This window comes from Pelophylax lessonae, assembly GCF_965119305.1.
Source record: "Pelophylax lessonae genome assembly, chromosome: 5".
NCBI classification, from domain to species: Eukaryota; Metazoa; Chordata; class Amphibia; order Anura; family Ranidae; genus Pelophylax; species Pelophylax lessonae.
The window spans coordinates 545,643,354-545,658,746 of record NC_138772.1 but is presented as its reverse complement, the minus strand read 5'-3'; the positions used below and the strand labels follow the sequence as shown (position 1 = coordinate 545,658,746).

Genomic DNA, 15,393 nt, shown 5'->3' with positions numbered 1-15,393 from the left:
CTCATAAAAAGTTGCATGTGACAAATAAAGTGAAACAACTTAAATGGAAAGTAACTTCAATAAAGTCCCAAAAAGGGTAATGTAAAAGCCATAAACAGTCCCAAGAAGTGAAGGAATGATTCAGCTCAGGAAAAGGTGGTAAAACAATTTTCAAATCCCGTCACCACATGGAACAAATGAAATGAACGCTCACCAGATGATGTGGAAATATAATGTCGTATGACATATACAGTAGGTCAAAACAGGCTTCACAGATGAGCTTTAAGATTCCTCCTTAGGGTAACCTTGGATGTTAGTCCGGGCTCACAATGAGTGGGGAAGATGGAGGGTGAATCCCTCATTCACCATAACACATAAAGCCAAAAAGGAAAAAGGCACATAGTGTAAAACTATGCAATATTGAGCAATATCCTTTGAGAATGTCTACTAAGACAAAACGCGTCAGTTTATCCCTGTAGACCATTTTTTTTCTTGACTGTATTGCATTGGATGTCTGTAAGTGCACACCTGCTTTTTTTATTAAATTCATTTAAGCAGTTTTACACTATGTGCCTTTTTCCTTTTTGGCTTTATGTGTTATGGTGAATGAGGGATTCACCCTCCATCTTCCCCACTCATTGTGAGCCCTGACTAACATCCAAGGTTACTCTAAGGAGGAATCTTAAAGCTCATCTGTGAAGCCTGTTTTGACCTACTGTATATGTCATACGACATTATAGGTCCACATCATCTGGTGAGCGTTCATTTCATTTGTTCCATGTGGTGACGGGATTTGAAAATTGTTTTACCACCTTTTCCTGAGCTGAATCATTCCTTCACTTCTTGGGACTGTTTATGGAAGTTATTTTCCGTTTAAGTTGTTTCACTTTATTGGTCACATGCAACTTTTTATGAGACTGTCAAGGTCTTTTATATATTTTTATATGTTTATATGATTTTATTATCATGTTTTTGAATGAGTTTGCTTTCATTTATCACATTTAGCACTGCACTCATTGTCTACTATTCCTGCAGGGAACTTGTGTCCTTTAATGAACGATAGAGAAATTCTGCCAAGTGGGTGGGTGGAGTGGAGGGGCAGGTTTGAAGGTGCAGCAAAGAGATTATTTGCAGCCTCTTCTAGCCTGAATCTCGAATCTGTGCACACTGAAAATATGGGACTGAGGCCAGTTGCAGGCCAGAGAAAATCTTGTAGCAGGCCAGGTGTGCCTTGGAAGACCCTGATCTAAAAAGAAAAGTTGTACAATCAGATTGTAATATGTGTGGTTGCTCAATCGCTGGCATACATTGTTAAAGGAAAAGTCGCCAGCCCATGTTGGAAACGTTCACCCAGTACTTAGCTGTTCCCGAAACTAAATGTATTTCCATAGCTGTGCTCTGTACATTTCTCTTACCCACTCAGGAACATGCGTGTCCACTTAGCACAAAACATTACATAGGATTAGTCAACATCAGCTGCCGTTCGGGTTCTTGGCAGTATACTGACCAGCGTGTGTTATGGTTTTCCAAGCATGAACACAGTCTGTAAATTAAAGCTGAACTCCAGAAGAAGAAATATTGCCTAAAATCCATTCATCATGTGTATTCTTCTTGAATCTTGGTGTGCTTTGTGTATTTCTGTGCAGTAATCCAGTGTAAGATTTTTCCCTCTGTGCAGGAGCTTCCTGTAATAAAGACCGCTCACTGCGTCTTGTGCAGGGTGACTGGTCTTGTCTCCGCCCCTTCCTGTAGATTTCTGCAGGCGGCGTGTAGGACAGGGGTCTCAAAACTACGGCCCTCCAGTTGTTCAGGGACTACAGTTCCCATCATGCCCTAGTCATGTCTGTGAATGTCAGAGTTTTACAATGCCTCATGGGACATGTAGTTCCGCAACAGCTGGAGGGCCGTAGTTTGAAAATCCCTGGTGTAGAGGGTGGGGCCTGCTGGGTCAATCCCACAGCTCTGCCGAATCACTTTGAAATGCAAATAGTTTGTTTGGGCCTATATGACCTAAACAAACAAGTGACAGGAAACTTGAACTTTGGCTTTAAAGTGGTTGTAAACCTCAGACATTACATATGAACAAAGCATACCCCTCTATAGTGTGTACTTATCTCAATCCAGAGCACTAAGTGTAATTTCTGTCTCCTGCTTCATTCCTCTGCTATCAGCATGAGTCACTTCTGGAATATTTTCCTGACACCAAGAGAAAAACGGTGACAGGGGAGGGGGCTACAGCAGTGTGACAGCCGGAGCTCTGTTCCTGTGAGTTGTGTGGAGGGGGGGTGTGTCTCTTCCCCCCAAACAGCTCTCAGAGTGTAACCTCAGTTCTCCATCGATTTTTTTCTAAACTCTCAGACAAACTGTAAATTCAGCACTTTGAATGGATGTAGAGAAGAAAAGAAGACTGCGCATAAACAGGTGCAACTCATGAAGGAGGATTTATTTTATCTCTGTGTATCACCTGAGGCCAGTCACTTCATTAGGCATACAGTGCCTTGCACAAGTATTCACACCACTTGCATTTTTTCATTTTGTCATTGTACAACCAAGAACATAAATGTATTTTATATGGATTTTATGTGATAACCAACACAAAGTGGCACATAATTGTGAAGAGGAAGGAAAATGATAAATGGTTTTCAACATTTTTTACAAATAAATCTGTGAAAAGTGTGGGGTGCATTTGTATTCAAAAGTTAACACCTTTGCCGCTCTGAATGGCTTGAGTGCCAAAAGGAACCTGTGCCTCCATCACAGCTTCAGCCGCGTCCTTCAATTTTAAGGTCTTATGCACAAATACATCAGTGCATCGACCAGTGCCTTTTTGCACTCCGTTGCAGAAGTGGTGGAATCATCCTCACTATATGAGAACTGAGGAGACAGATTGAGGCAGGGAAGGCAGGGGGTGCTTTTTGCAAGCCCATCGCCTAAAAACCACCTCCACCAGGGACACAAAGGATTCCAGGACCGACGTTAGTGCATCAATGGATGGCTGGGACCGCAGCCTCAGAAGGGTTTAGGTGGGGAAATGTGCTCCAAAAGGGACCACCAGATGACAGAGGTGCCTAATGGGAAGGAAGGGAACCCAGGGGTCTGACCGTCCCATGGAGGGGCCCACGTTCACCCCAAAACCCTCCAGGGGAAGAGGGTGGACAGTCAATTTTCATATCAGGAACCAGGCGGGCACCGCTCCAGACAGAACCTCCTCTCCATCGAAATGGGGGGGGGGGGGGGATATCGGCCAGGAGGAACGCTGCGTCTTGGGAAGAGACTTTAACTGGGGTGACCACTGGATCTAGATTATCCAGCCAGTCGCCCAGTCCGGCAGTTGATTGTAGATCTCACAGGAAAAAAACAAAAGGAGAAAAAGATGTATCTAAAAATAAAAAATTGCCAGGACCAGAGATCCCAGCAAAGAACTAGGTCTTTACTCCTGACTAGGCAGAAAAAAAAAACAATAGCAGAGAGAGGGAGTATATCCCCGGGACTGCCCATAGGCTTAGTCAGATTTTTTTTCTACCTAGTGTCCTACTCCTGTAGGGGGCAGTATAACCCAATGGTTAAGAAGATAAGGAGCTGTGTCCATCAATGAACCTAAAAGAAAGTTCAATTTTGGTCTCATCTCACCAGACCACCTTCTTTCAAATTTGCGGTGTCCCCACATGGCTTCTCGCAAACTGCAAACAGGACTTCTTATGGCTTTCTTTCAACAATTAATTTCTTCTTCCACTCTTCCACAAAGGGCAGATTTGTGGAGTGACGACTAATAGTTGTCCTGTGGACAGATTCTCCCACCGGAGCTGTGGATCTCTGCAGCTCCTCCAGAGTTACCATGGACCTCTTGGCTGCTTCTCTGATGAATGCTCTCCTTGCCCGGCCGGTCAGTTTAGGTGGACGGACATGTCTTGGGTAGGGTTGCAGTTGTGCCATACTCTTTCCATTTTCGGATGATGGATTGAACAGCGCTCCGTGAGATGTTCAAAGCTTGCGATATTTTTTATAACCTAACCCAGGGGCTTTACACTTCTCCACAACTTCATCCCTGACCTGTCTGGTGTGTTCCTTGATCTGAATGATGCTGTTTGTTCACTAAGGTTCTCTAACAAACCCGAGGGCTTCAAAGAACAGTTGCAATTATACTGAGATTAAATTACACACAAGTGGACTCTATTTATAAATTTGATAACTTCTGAAGGCAATTGGTTCCACTAGATTTTAGTTATGGGTATCAGAGTAAAAGGGGTTTATGTTCCATTTTGTGTCAGTCTATCACATAAAATCCCAATAAAATACATTTACATTTTTGGTTGTAACATTTCAAGGGGTATGAATACGTTTTCAAAGGCACTGTATGTATGGGTTTACAACCACTTTAATGTACACAGACTGGATTTAAATGCTTTTTTGGCTATTGAGAATTGTATTTAGATTAAAGTTTTTGCGCCTGGAGTTCAGCTTTAAGTCTCCCACTCACCCAGCAAGTTGCTCACCTCATCATCTCCCTTGTAGGGGGTGGAGCCTTTGCCCCCCGCTATGCTGATGCCCAGACCACCAGTCTGTCGCAGAATGGTGAGGGTAAGCTGGAAGAAGAGCACACGGCATATTAGGATGATGAGCATATGTAGAGGGTTGAGTGGGGGTGGGGTAGGGGGTGAAATCACATTCAAACACAGGCAAGGCCCTGGAATGATGATGATGAACCAATCACAGCAAGAATATAACCCCAGCCCTCCACAGAACAGGAACAGTACATGCATAAGGAATTTTCACAGACTTGTATCTATGGTTTCAGAACACAGGGGCGGCACAGCCGGAGAGTGCGACACATACTGAAAATTGGGTCACTGCAGATATTACATAAACCATATCATAAGGCTGAACTACATTTTTAAGGAAACCCTCTGCACTAAACAGGGACCAACTGGGTTCCCTTACTGGCCAGACGCTTTCTGAGACCCTGGCTGGTCCCCTCTGCATAAAAAGGATAGTCATTCTCTCTTTTAACCCCTTCCTACCCCACCCTAGCATCCCTTTAATAGGGTTTGAACACCCTGGGGGTGAGGAGGATAGGCTGATCAGGTCTCCACTGGGGTCACTTATTTGGGAGCCAGTCTTACCAACCTCCAACCATTAGTACAGACTGAGTGCGGTCAGACAGCTAGGTCGCTATGTAGGAAGCGTGCACTCAACACAGGAAGCTCTGCCGCCCATGGGCACGTATGTGCGGCTATACTTACATGGGCTGCCTGCATGCAGCACCTGGCGGCTCGAGACACAAACAGTCCATTCATGGTCTGCAGGTCTCATCGCTCGTGTGAATGAGGCCTTGGGGGTCAAAAACGTAAATAAAAATAGAGGGGGACATTAACATTTGTTCATCTTTAACAATTTGCAAAGAGATGCCTAAAAATAGGAAAAATTTGCTGGATATTACCAGTGGTAGCTCTGGGAAGGGAGAGCGATCAGACAGTCTACCTTCAGAATGGTCAACCAGGAGAGTCTGGAGGTGCCCAAAGAGAAAAGACTGTGGTCCAATCCAGCATAAATGGGCTGATTGTGCAGCTGACATCTGCTTAGTCAAGTAGATGCAGGTCATACATACATCGATCAGAAAACAGACCTCAGTCCCAATATGAAAAAGTCATATCAATGGTGATCCAGCTTTCAGGTGACCATATCAGGCCAATACAGACTGCAGAAAGGTCACCTCATTGACTGCACGGATATATGGCAGCTGCAACTGTGACTTACACAAGTCCTGGGGCTGTCATCTTGGTCCTGGCTTCATGCAGAGTCTGTAGACCAGGAACAAGCATGCAAGAACAGTTCAGACTTCACAGCTGCATGCTTGCTCCAGGGTCTGAGACTCAGTACAAGCCTATCAAGTATACACTTGTTCCAGGTCAATGAGTTGGGTATAAGTACCAGTATGACACCCCAGAACCCGCACCTTCAAAATCATCCCAGGACAAATCAAATCCTGTAAGGCTTCCTTTAAGCCTAAGTTCACACTGAGGCCGTTCAGCTGAACTCGCACGATTTCAAGCCGGCATTTCAGTCCAACTTTTGGGGCGATTTCACAGACATCTGTGGGGGTTCCTGCACAGATGTCTATTGAAATCGCCCCCCGAAGTCGCAAAAAGTAACACAAACTACTTTTGGGAGTCGGCGTCGCACCAGTTTGGACTGTGCAACTGCCGGCAATTAGCTCCGGTTTGACAAGTGATTTGACATTTCAAATTGGATCAATGTGAACGTGGGCTAAAGTATAATTTAACTTCACCAAAAACAAAAAACTGCATATGTAGGTAAGGGGTGCTAGTAGTAAAAAAAAAAAAAAAAAACTGCACCTTTAAATAAAGTTACTATAGGTATGGGTCATTTACATATCTCCCTTAGCAATGTCTAAGCAACAAGGCAGGACAGGTTAATGCCATCTCTGGGAGTGTTTCAGTCATGGCCTTATGGAGGTACATAAATGGCCTACACCAGGGATTCCTAAACTACGGCCCTGCAGCTGTTGCAGAACTACACATCCCATGAGGCATTGTAAAACTCTGAAATTCACATACATGACTAGGCATGATGGGAACTGTAGTTCCTGAACAACTGCAGGGCCGTAGTTTGGGAATCCCTGGCCTACACTATAGCAAAGGCATTATTCAACTTATCTTTATCTATGGGCCCCCCTTACCTGAATAGGCAGTGTTTTCATAAAGGTGAGCTATGCCTTTTTGGCCTGGATTTATACAATTTTCTAGAGAGATATAGGAAACTGTATAGTAGTTTGACTCTCCAGCATTCAATAAAATGGGTACTGACACTTTAAATTGAAACTCTGCTAAAGCTTTGATTTTAGCTTTGGATATAGTGAGAAGGAACTACAATTCTTAATATAATGAAGGATAAATTCACCATTCAGAACATGTAACGTGTTCCACTTGTATCTGGGGTAGAACATGTAACGTGTTCCAGTTCCTGCAGCCCCCCCATGATCCAGGCCTCAGTGTGTGGGGGATCCTCTCCCTGCACCCGCTGTTGCAATGCAAAAACCGCGCAGGGGTGCACAGTAGTTGTTCGACCGATATCGGTTTTTCGTTGCCGATACCGATATTTTGCCCATTGAATATCGGTATCGGCCGATATTTTCGTACATTTAAAAAAAAAAAAAATTTATTTTTTATTTTTAGCACCTGACAGGTACTCTTGTGGAGGGATCTGGGGGTCTAAAAGACCCCAAACCCCTCCTCTGCAAAACGCCAAATTTGGCTGTTTTGAATGCTGTCAGTTTTTTTAATCTGGCGCCGAGTACTCGGAAGTGATGTCATGACATCACTTCCGGGTTTTTACATGGAGATCCAATCAGAGCCGAATGCGGCTTTGATCGGGTCTTCGGCGGCCGTGCAGGATGGTTGCCCGGGTCTCCTGGTGGGATGGGAGACCCAGACGAGCCGCAGAAGGTGGCGGGAGGACGTCCCCTCCCGCTCCTTGTAATGACAGCCGAGTGGGTTCTCAGCCGCATCGGTTGTCATTACAAGACAGCGGACCATCGGCTATGGACGCCAGTACCGGGGTGATGCCTCTAGCTGCAGCCATCACTCCGGTACATGCACTTTCCGAAATATCGGCAATATATATGGTGGCAGGTTCCGATTAATCGGGGAAAGTGCATACCGGCCCTCGATATATCGGCTTTGGCGATAATCAGTCGATCTCTACTTTAAATGGAAACTGCTAAAACAGTTTTGATTTTAACTTTGGATATAGTGAGAAGGAACTACATATTATAATGAAGGATAAGTTCACCTTTCAGAACATGTTACGTGTTCCACTTGTATGTAGGGTAGAGCATGTAACGTGTTCCAGTTCCTGCAGCCCCCCACGATCCTGGCCTCAGTGTGCAGGAGATCCTCTCTCCGCACCTGCTGTTACAATGGAAAGACGAGCGGGGTTGCATAACTCCACCCACATGGCTGCATTTATTTAGTTTCCTGTGGATGAATTGACTACAACTACTGTCATCCACCTGGACTGATGGCTTGTAGTTCTGAATGGAATGGACACTGAGGAGCACTCTCATAGTTCATGTACAAGCCCTGCAGCTTGTAAACAGTCAGCCCGCTGGTGTTGGTCCACTGTGTTTTATCAAGTCCAAAGTCAGCACAGCCCTCTAGCAGGAAATTCTGGAGCACTTCATGCTTCCCTTTGCTGACCAGCTTTATGGAGATGCTGATTTAATTTTCCAGCAGGACTTGGCACCGCCCACACTGCCAAACCTACCAATACCTGGTCACATGATCATGGTATCACTGTGCATGATTGGCCAGCAAACTCGCCTGATCTAAAGCCCATAGAGAATCTGTGTAGGATTGTCAAGAGGAAGATGAGAGACACCAGACCCAACAATGCAGATGAGCTGAAGGCTGCTATCAAAGCAACCTGGGCTTCCATAACACCTCAGCAGTGCCACAGGCTGATCGCCTCCATGCCACGCCGCATTAATGCAGTAATTAATGTAAAAGGAGCCCCGACCAAGTATTGAGTGCATCCTATACTGTACATGGACAGACTTCTCACTAAGACAACATTTCTGTATTAAAAATCTTTTTTTATTTTTTTTTTTATTGGACTTATGTAATATTCTAATTTTCTGATACACCGAATTTTGGGGTGTCACTAGCTGTAAGCCTTAATCATCAAAATTAAAAGAAATGCTTGAAATAAATCACTCTGTATACACATCTATATAAAATATACGAGTTGCACTTTTTGAATTGAATTACTGAAATAAATGAAATTTTTGATGATATTCTAATTTTATGAGACGCTCCTGTATTCTTTTGTTGTATCCTAATAGTTCTAATGAAGGGAGTGATTTCAGGTCCCTGAAAAGCATTGGCTCCGTCTACACTGGAATAAGTTTATATTTGGATGATTAATTATTGGTGTGGTGTCAGATTCATTTATTTATGAACAATAGAAACTGCTGAAATCCTTTAGCATGGAGAAGCAGCCAGGCCAGGATTCAGATACCTGGTCTAAATACCACCACAACCATAAGTAATAGGATAACTCCGGGGTTCCGGAGCTCCTCTTTCTTACCTGCTGGACTACAGAAATCTGCCTATTTCCCACCTCTCCCCCATCCTACTTCACCTGCATACATTGATTTCTTTCCCAGAAAAACAACACTGCTCCCTTCATTTCTTGGAACCTGACCACGCATTTTGGATAGGGATGGTGGGGGGCAGGGATGTTAATAGAAACTTACCTCCCAGTAGATGCCCCTAAATCATTTTTCAAGCTTAATTACCTCAAAGTGTGTAACAAAAGCCTTTTCTCATTTCAGGAAAAGAGTAAAAGAGTAAATAATAATGCTAAGTAGGGGTCGACCCATTATCGGTGCGGACGATATTCACTTTTTTTTTTTTTTGAAGAATCGGTATCGGTCCAAAATGTACCGATATTACCGATGTTGCTTTAAGGGGTTCTACTGGGGTGATGCATGCAGCCCTGGTACCGTTTTTTAGAGCGGACGGTCGGCTTTCTTGTATTAACGACCGATGCGGCTAAGCAGTCGCTCAGCTATCATTACAAGCAGCAGGAGGGGACGTCCAGTGAGCACTGGAGGGGGGGGAGCAGAGAGTCGCTGACTGACAGTCACAGCTCTCTGCTCAGAGCAGAGGAGGGGGGGGGGGGGGAGAGAACTGAGCAATCAGTGGTGTTTGATCACTCAATTCTTACTACAGAGCCGGTGGGGGACAGATGCAGCATTGGATCGGTGCTGTATACCCCTAGGTGAGTATAAATGTTTGTTTTTTGGAAAGCCATACTTCTCTTTTAACCCCTCAAACCCAGCACTAGTATGCCACAACATTGTGCATTACATATGCTTGCAGGGCGCTTTTAAGGCGGCACTAGTCACCTGGTTGCTGGAGGTGGTAGTGGAGCTCAAACATGGTGTTTCAACCCCCACCCCCCGCTACTGTGAACGAGATCTGACTCTGTCCTAGAAAACCTCTCAAAAGGGTTTGATTACATTTCCCCCATGGTAAAATGATGCAGGAACTGGCTGGTGATGCTTTGCATTTCTTATGCTAGTAAGGTGCCGAGTGCAGTTTATATTTTTAACTTTATTAAAATGTCACACTTTGCATGGAAACATGGCGCAGTACATTAAAAATGCTGACATGTCGCAGATTTCACCACAGCTCCCCTGAAGGCTGCGTTCAAGACATAGCAAACAAAAATTTCCCAGCACACTTACCAGCTAGCCTGCAAAAAAAAAACCCTAAAAATGTTCCTGTGCAACAATTCACATTAAAAACAGGTCTTATTTGCCATCCATGTACACTTTATTGCAAAGGCTAGTTATAGTTTGGGGTGGCTGCCATCTTTTTGTATACAGTGGATATAAAAAGTCTACACACCCCTGTAAAAATGTCAGGATTTTGTGATGTAAAAAAAATGAGATAAAGATAAATAATTTCAGAACTTTTTCCACCTTTAATGTGACCTATAAACTGTACAACTCAGTTGAAAAAACAAACTGCATTTTTTTTAGAGGGAGGAAGTAAAAATAAAAAACTAAAATAACGTGCTTGCATAAGTGTGCACACCCCCTTATATCTGGAGATGTAGCTGTGTTCAGAATTAAGCAATCATATTCAAACTCATGTTAAATAGGAGTCAGTACACAACTGCCATCATTTAACCACTTTACCACCGGAGGATTTTGCTGTCTTCCGTCCAGGCCACTTTTTGCGATTCGGCACTTTGCGACTTTAACGGACAATTGCGCGGTCGTGCGACGCCGTACCCAAAAAAAATTTACGTACTTTTTTTCCCACAAACAGAGCTTTCTTTTGGTGGTATTTGATCACCTGTGCGATTTTTACTTTTTGCGCTATAAACAAAAAAATAGCGTTTATTTTGAAAAAATAACAATATTTTTCACATGAAAACGTCATCTGTGACGAAACGTCGTCAGGGCACGGCGTACTGACGTCATCCGATCGCGACCAGAGAGTGCGGGCGAGCGAAGCCGTTCGGCCGGCGGCTGTATACAATTGCTCATTCCATCCTGGTTTCTGTGAGTGTTCTTGCTTTTATTTTTGGAATAAATTTTACTGTTTTACGCTATGGGAGCCTCTCTCTCTCTTTTTGAATGGTGAACATTGGGAACATCTGAGGATCAGTTGCTCGAGTCTATTGTCGGACCCCCAACCATTTATATCATACAAGCGTGGTTGATCTAAAGATCTGGTAAGAGGCGACCCCTACTGGTTCCTTTTCGGTACTGAATCTTGGTGTCTTATTGGAATCTGATTTTACACATTTTTGATTTTGTTCACATGGTAAGAGGCTCATCTAGCTGGTGATGGTTCTACACCTATTTTTCATCATTGTTTTTTTCACTTTGGCACATCCATTATTGTCGTCTGGTAAGAGGCAATTTCAGCTGGAATTATTAATTGGTTTATATACACCTACCCTTATTTATATTTGGTAAGGGGTATTTAACACACACCAATTTCTTTAATTTACACTTGTCCACTGTTAATAGAGATCTTTGGTGGTGGTCTAATTTATACACACGTTATTCTCAAGTCACATTGGTGATATTTACCTAGTTGTTGGGTTTTACGCTATTGCGTATTTTACATTTTTTTTCATGATCCAATGACCATTGAGTCTACTGCTCACGTGGGCCTGGATCTTCTATCAAGGTGACAAGATTCATAGAGCATCTGCTTTTCTCTTACCTGAATCTGGTAAGCCTATACCCTTAAGGGAGTCTGGTCCAGGATTACATCTAGGATTTTGTCATCATCATTTACTATTGGGACTTTATGGACTTTACATCTCCATTTATCACACTTAGCGCAACTTAATTTACAAACAAAAAAAAAAAAAAAAGACATTACTGCAGTAATCAGTGCTATATATATGCACTGTTACTGTAAAAATGACACTGGCAGGGAAGGGGTTAATTTTATTGGAGAGGGAGGGGTTAATGTATGCCTGGTGCTTACTAACGTGTGGGGGGGAGGTGACTGAGTGAGTCATGGACAGATCGGATGTCCAGCTATGCTGAACAGTCCGATCTGTCACTCCCTGTCACTATGGAGATCCGCCCGCTGTGTTTACACACAGCGGGCGGATCTCCAGAATCGATCCCCGACGATCGGGTAAGAGCAGCGGCGATCGCCGCTGCTCCTCCCCTGGCCCGACTCCCGCTGTGAATGAAAACAGCGCGAGCGCCGCCTACAGGGGGAGGAGTCCATCGACGTAGGTCTACGTCGCTGGACGGGATCGTGGCAAAGTGCCGCAGTAGCCTCCATGTGAGCGGAGGTAAAGTGGTTAAAGTGCCTCCCAAATAAAGTTCAGCTGTTCTAGTTGGTCTTTCCTGACATTTTCTTAGTCCCATCCTACAGCAAAAGCCATGGTCCTCAGAGAGCTTCCAAAGCATCAGAGGGATCTCATTGGTAAAAGGTATCGGTCAGGAGAAGGGTACAAAATAATTTCCAAGGCATTAGATATACCATGGAAAACAGTGAAGGCCATCATCATCATGTGGAGAAAATCTGGAGCAACAGTGACATCACCAAGAACTGGACGTCCCTCCAAAATTCAAACACTTAGTGTGTGCTACATCAAAAAAACAATATTATGAAATGTACCTACGTCCTGGAGATATATGGTACTTAGTGCCTCAAATTCAGTTCTTTAATTGCTCTATGTCCTTCCAAAATTGATGAAAAGACGAGAATAAAACTAGCCAGGAAGGCTACCAAGAGGCCTACAGCAACATTAAAGGAGCTGCAGGAATATGTGGGAAGTACTGGCTGTGTGGTCCATGTGACAACAATCTCCCGTATTCTTCATATGTCTGAGCTATGGGGTAGAGGGGAAGATGGAAGTCTTTTCTTATTAAGAAAAACATCCAAGCCCGGCTAAATTTTGCATAAACACATCTGAAGTCTCCCAAAAGAATGAAGGGAAATGTGTTCTGGTCTGATGAAATCAAGGTTAAACTTTTTGGCCATAATTCCAAAAGATATGTTTGGCGAAAAAACAACACTGCACATCAGCAAAAGAACACCATACCCACTGTGAAGCATGGTGGTGGCAGCATCATGCTTTGGGGCTGTTTTTCTTCAGCTGGAACAGGGGCCTTAGTCAAGGTAGAGGGAATTATGAACAGTTCCAAATAGCAGGCAATATTGGCACAAAACCTTCAGGCTTCTGCTAGAAAGCTGAACATTAAGAGGAACTTCATTCTTCAGCATTACAACGACCCAAAGCATACATCCAAATCAACAAAGGAAGAAGATTAAAGTTTTGGAATGGCCCAAGCCAGAGCCCAGACCTGAATCCAACTGAAAATCTGTGGGGTGATGTGAAGAGGGCTGTGCACAGGAGATGCCCTCGCAATCTGACAGATTTGGAGTGTTCTTGGAAAGAAAAGTGGACAAATATTGCCAAGTCAAGATGTGTCATGCTGATAGACTCATACCCAAATAGACTGAGTGCTGTAATAAAATCAAAAGGGGTTTCAAGAAAGTATTACTTTACCCGACGGAGTCCGTTCGGCTCAGCGGGGGATCGATCCGCAGATCCCCGCTGAGCAGGCTGATGACAGCGCTGTCTCTGCTCGGTGTGCAGAGACGGAGCTGTCAGAACACCGCTCTCCTCTACGGGGAGATCTGATGAGAACGGTCCGCCTGTCCATTCTCATCCAATCCAGACGGATGGATTTCACGGACAGGATCGGATAGCAGCGGGTGTCTCCGCTGACATCCGCCACTCCATAGGCCTGCATGGAGCATTCGATCTGGTTTGCCTGAGAAACTGACAGGCGGATCGGATCGGAAAGCCCGTGTGAAGGGTGTGCACACTTATGCAACCATATTATTTTAGTATTTATATTTTTACTTCCCTCCATCTAAAAGATTTCAGTTTGTTGTTCAACTGAGTTGTACATTTTATAGGTCACATTAAAGGTGGAAAAAGTTCTGAAATGATTTATCTTTGTCTCTGACTATTTAACAGGGGTGTGTAGACCTTTTATATCCACTGTAGCTTGTTCAAGTCATAACAGGGCACATATGAAACAATTGCTTTCTGTGTGACCTCTAATGCCGAAAACCGGAGCTCTCCGCACAAGTGTGAACAAACCCTAAAACACTCGATAGAAAATCTTTTCCCATGTTTTGTGTGTCATCTCATAAAGATGAATTCTGAATTTCCTAGAATCTACAATCCAGCATGAGAGCGAAGGACAGACACGAGATACAACCATCACCGGGGGGAATCGTGGAGCTGCGGGGTGAGGAGTGCGCTTGATTGGCTGAGTGATTTCAGGTAAGGATGAAGGGAAGGCGGAGGCAGAGGGAGGAACAGAGAGCGCCAAGCTGCGGTACACACCTCTTCCTCCTCTATCCTTGCAGGCTCAATCAGAAGATTATTCACTTGATCAAACGACACACCCTGTTAGGAAGGGAATCCGGCAGAGATAGATGAAGAAAAAGAGAAGAAGAAAGAGACAGGCATGCGTATTAGTGGAGCAAAAATTAACAAAAAAACACCCAACACCAATGACCCACCTTTGTTGTGTCTCCTGTGTGTGGCAACATATTAGACATCATCATTCCTGCACAGTTACTGTTAGACTGGAAGTTTGGTTTAAAGAAGAACTCCAAGAAGCCCCATGTATGAGGGCCACATAACATGTCCACACTATCTGGTTTTACCTCCAGGCTAATTAACCTCCCTGGCGGTCTGATTATGTCAGGATTTCTGTGCTAAAAGCGGTTCATTGTTCTGCATGGAAATCTGTTTTACATTTTAAAACTCATCTTCCCCTGCTGCCCTCCCTCTGTACTTGGCCGATGCCGGCACCTGTCTTCCGGTTCCCTTCCCTGCGAGCGTTGAGACGAAACCGGCGGCAAATTCAAAAATGTCAATACACCGAATAGGATCACAGCTTTCTATCATCTCAACAGATTACACTGTATCATCCCATTTCACCACAGGATTTCACCCAGTGACTTTTCCAGTGCCCTGCCTGTGCTTTTCCAGTTCTTTGTGCCTGGAAAATAGAGAACGACCATGGCGTCCAAAAAGCGTTCCTCTTGCGCAAAATCGATTTTAGACGAACTGGAAAACAGCGACAGCGAAACGGAGTTACTTGAAGAACTGAGCGATAGCGATTCGTGGGAAAATTGGTCATCAGGTACGCAAAGTGAGGACAGCGAGGATTCTGATGTCTCTTTCTGGCACATCGCTCTGTTGGAAATCCTGAAGAATCATTTGATAAACTTCCCAAATTCCACAAGCGATGTGCCAGAAAGAGACAACAGAATCGTCGCTGTCCTCACTTTCCGTACCTGATGACGAATTTTCCCA

At 44.2% G+C, this 15,393-nt stretch overlaps 1 protein-coding gene across 14 annotated transcripts in view; it reads right to left on the bottom strand.

The window, feature by feature from the left end:
* SCRIB (scribble planar cell polarity protein) overlaps positions 1-15,393 on the bottom strand; it is a 295,493-nt gene that overhangs the window by 135,821 nt on the left and 144,279 nt on the right. For 13 of the 14 annotated variants that reach the window (XM_082257570.1, XM_082257580.1, XM_082257581.1 and 10 more), the window contains exons 16-17: positions 14,413-14,475; positions 4,473-4,562 (exon numbers count right to left, since the gene is read on the bottom strand). In XM_082257570.1, coding sequence (XP_082113696.1) covers positions 4,473-4,562; positions 14,413-14,475 — 153 coding nt within the window. The remainder of the gene's footprint in view (positions 1-4,472; positions 4,563-14,412; positions 14,476-15,393) is intronic. The other variant, XM_082257579.1, reaches the window with a different exon arrangement.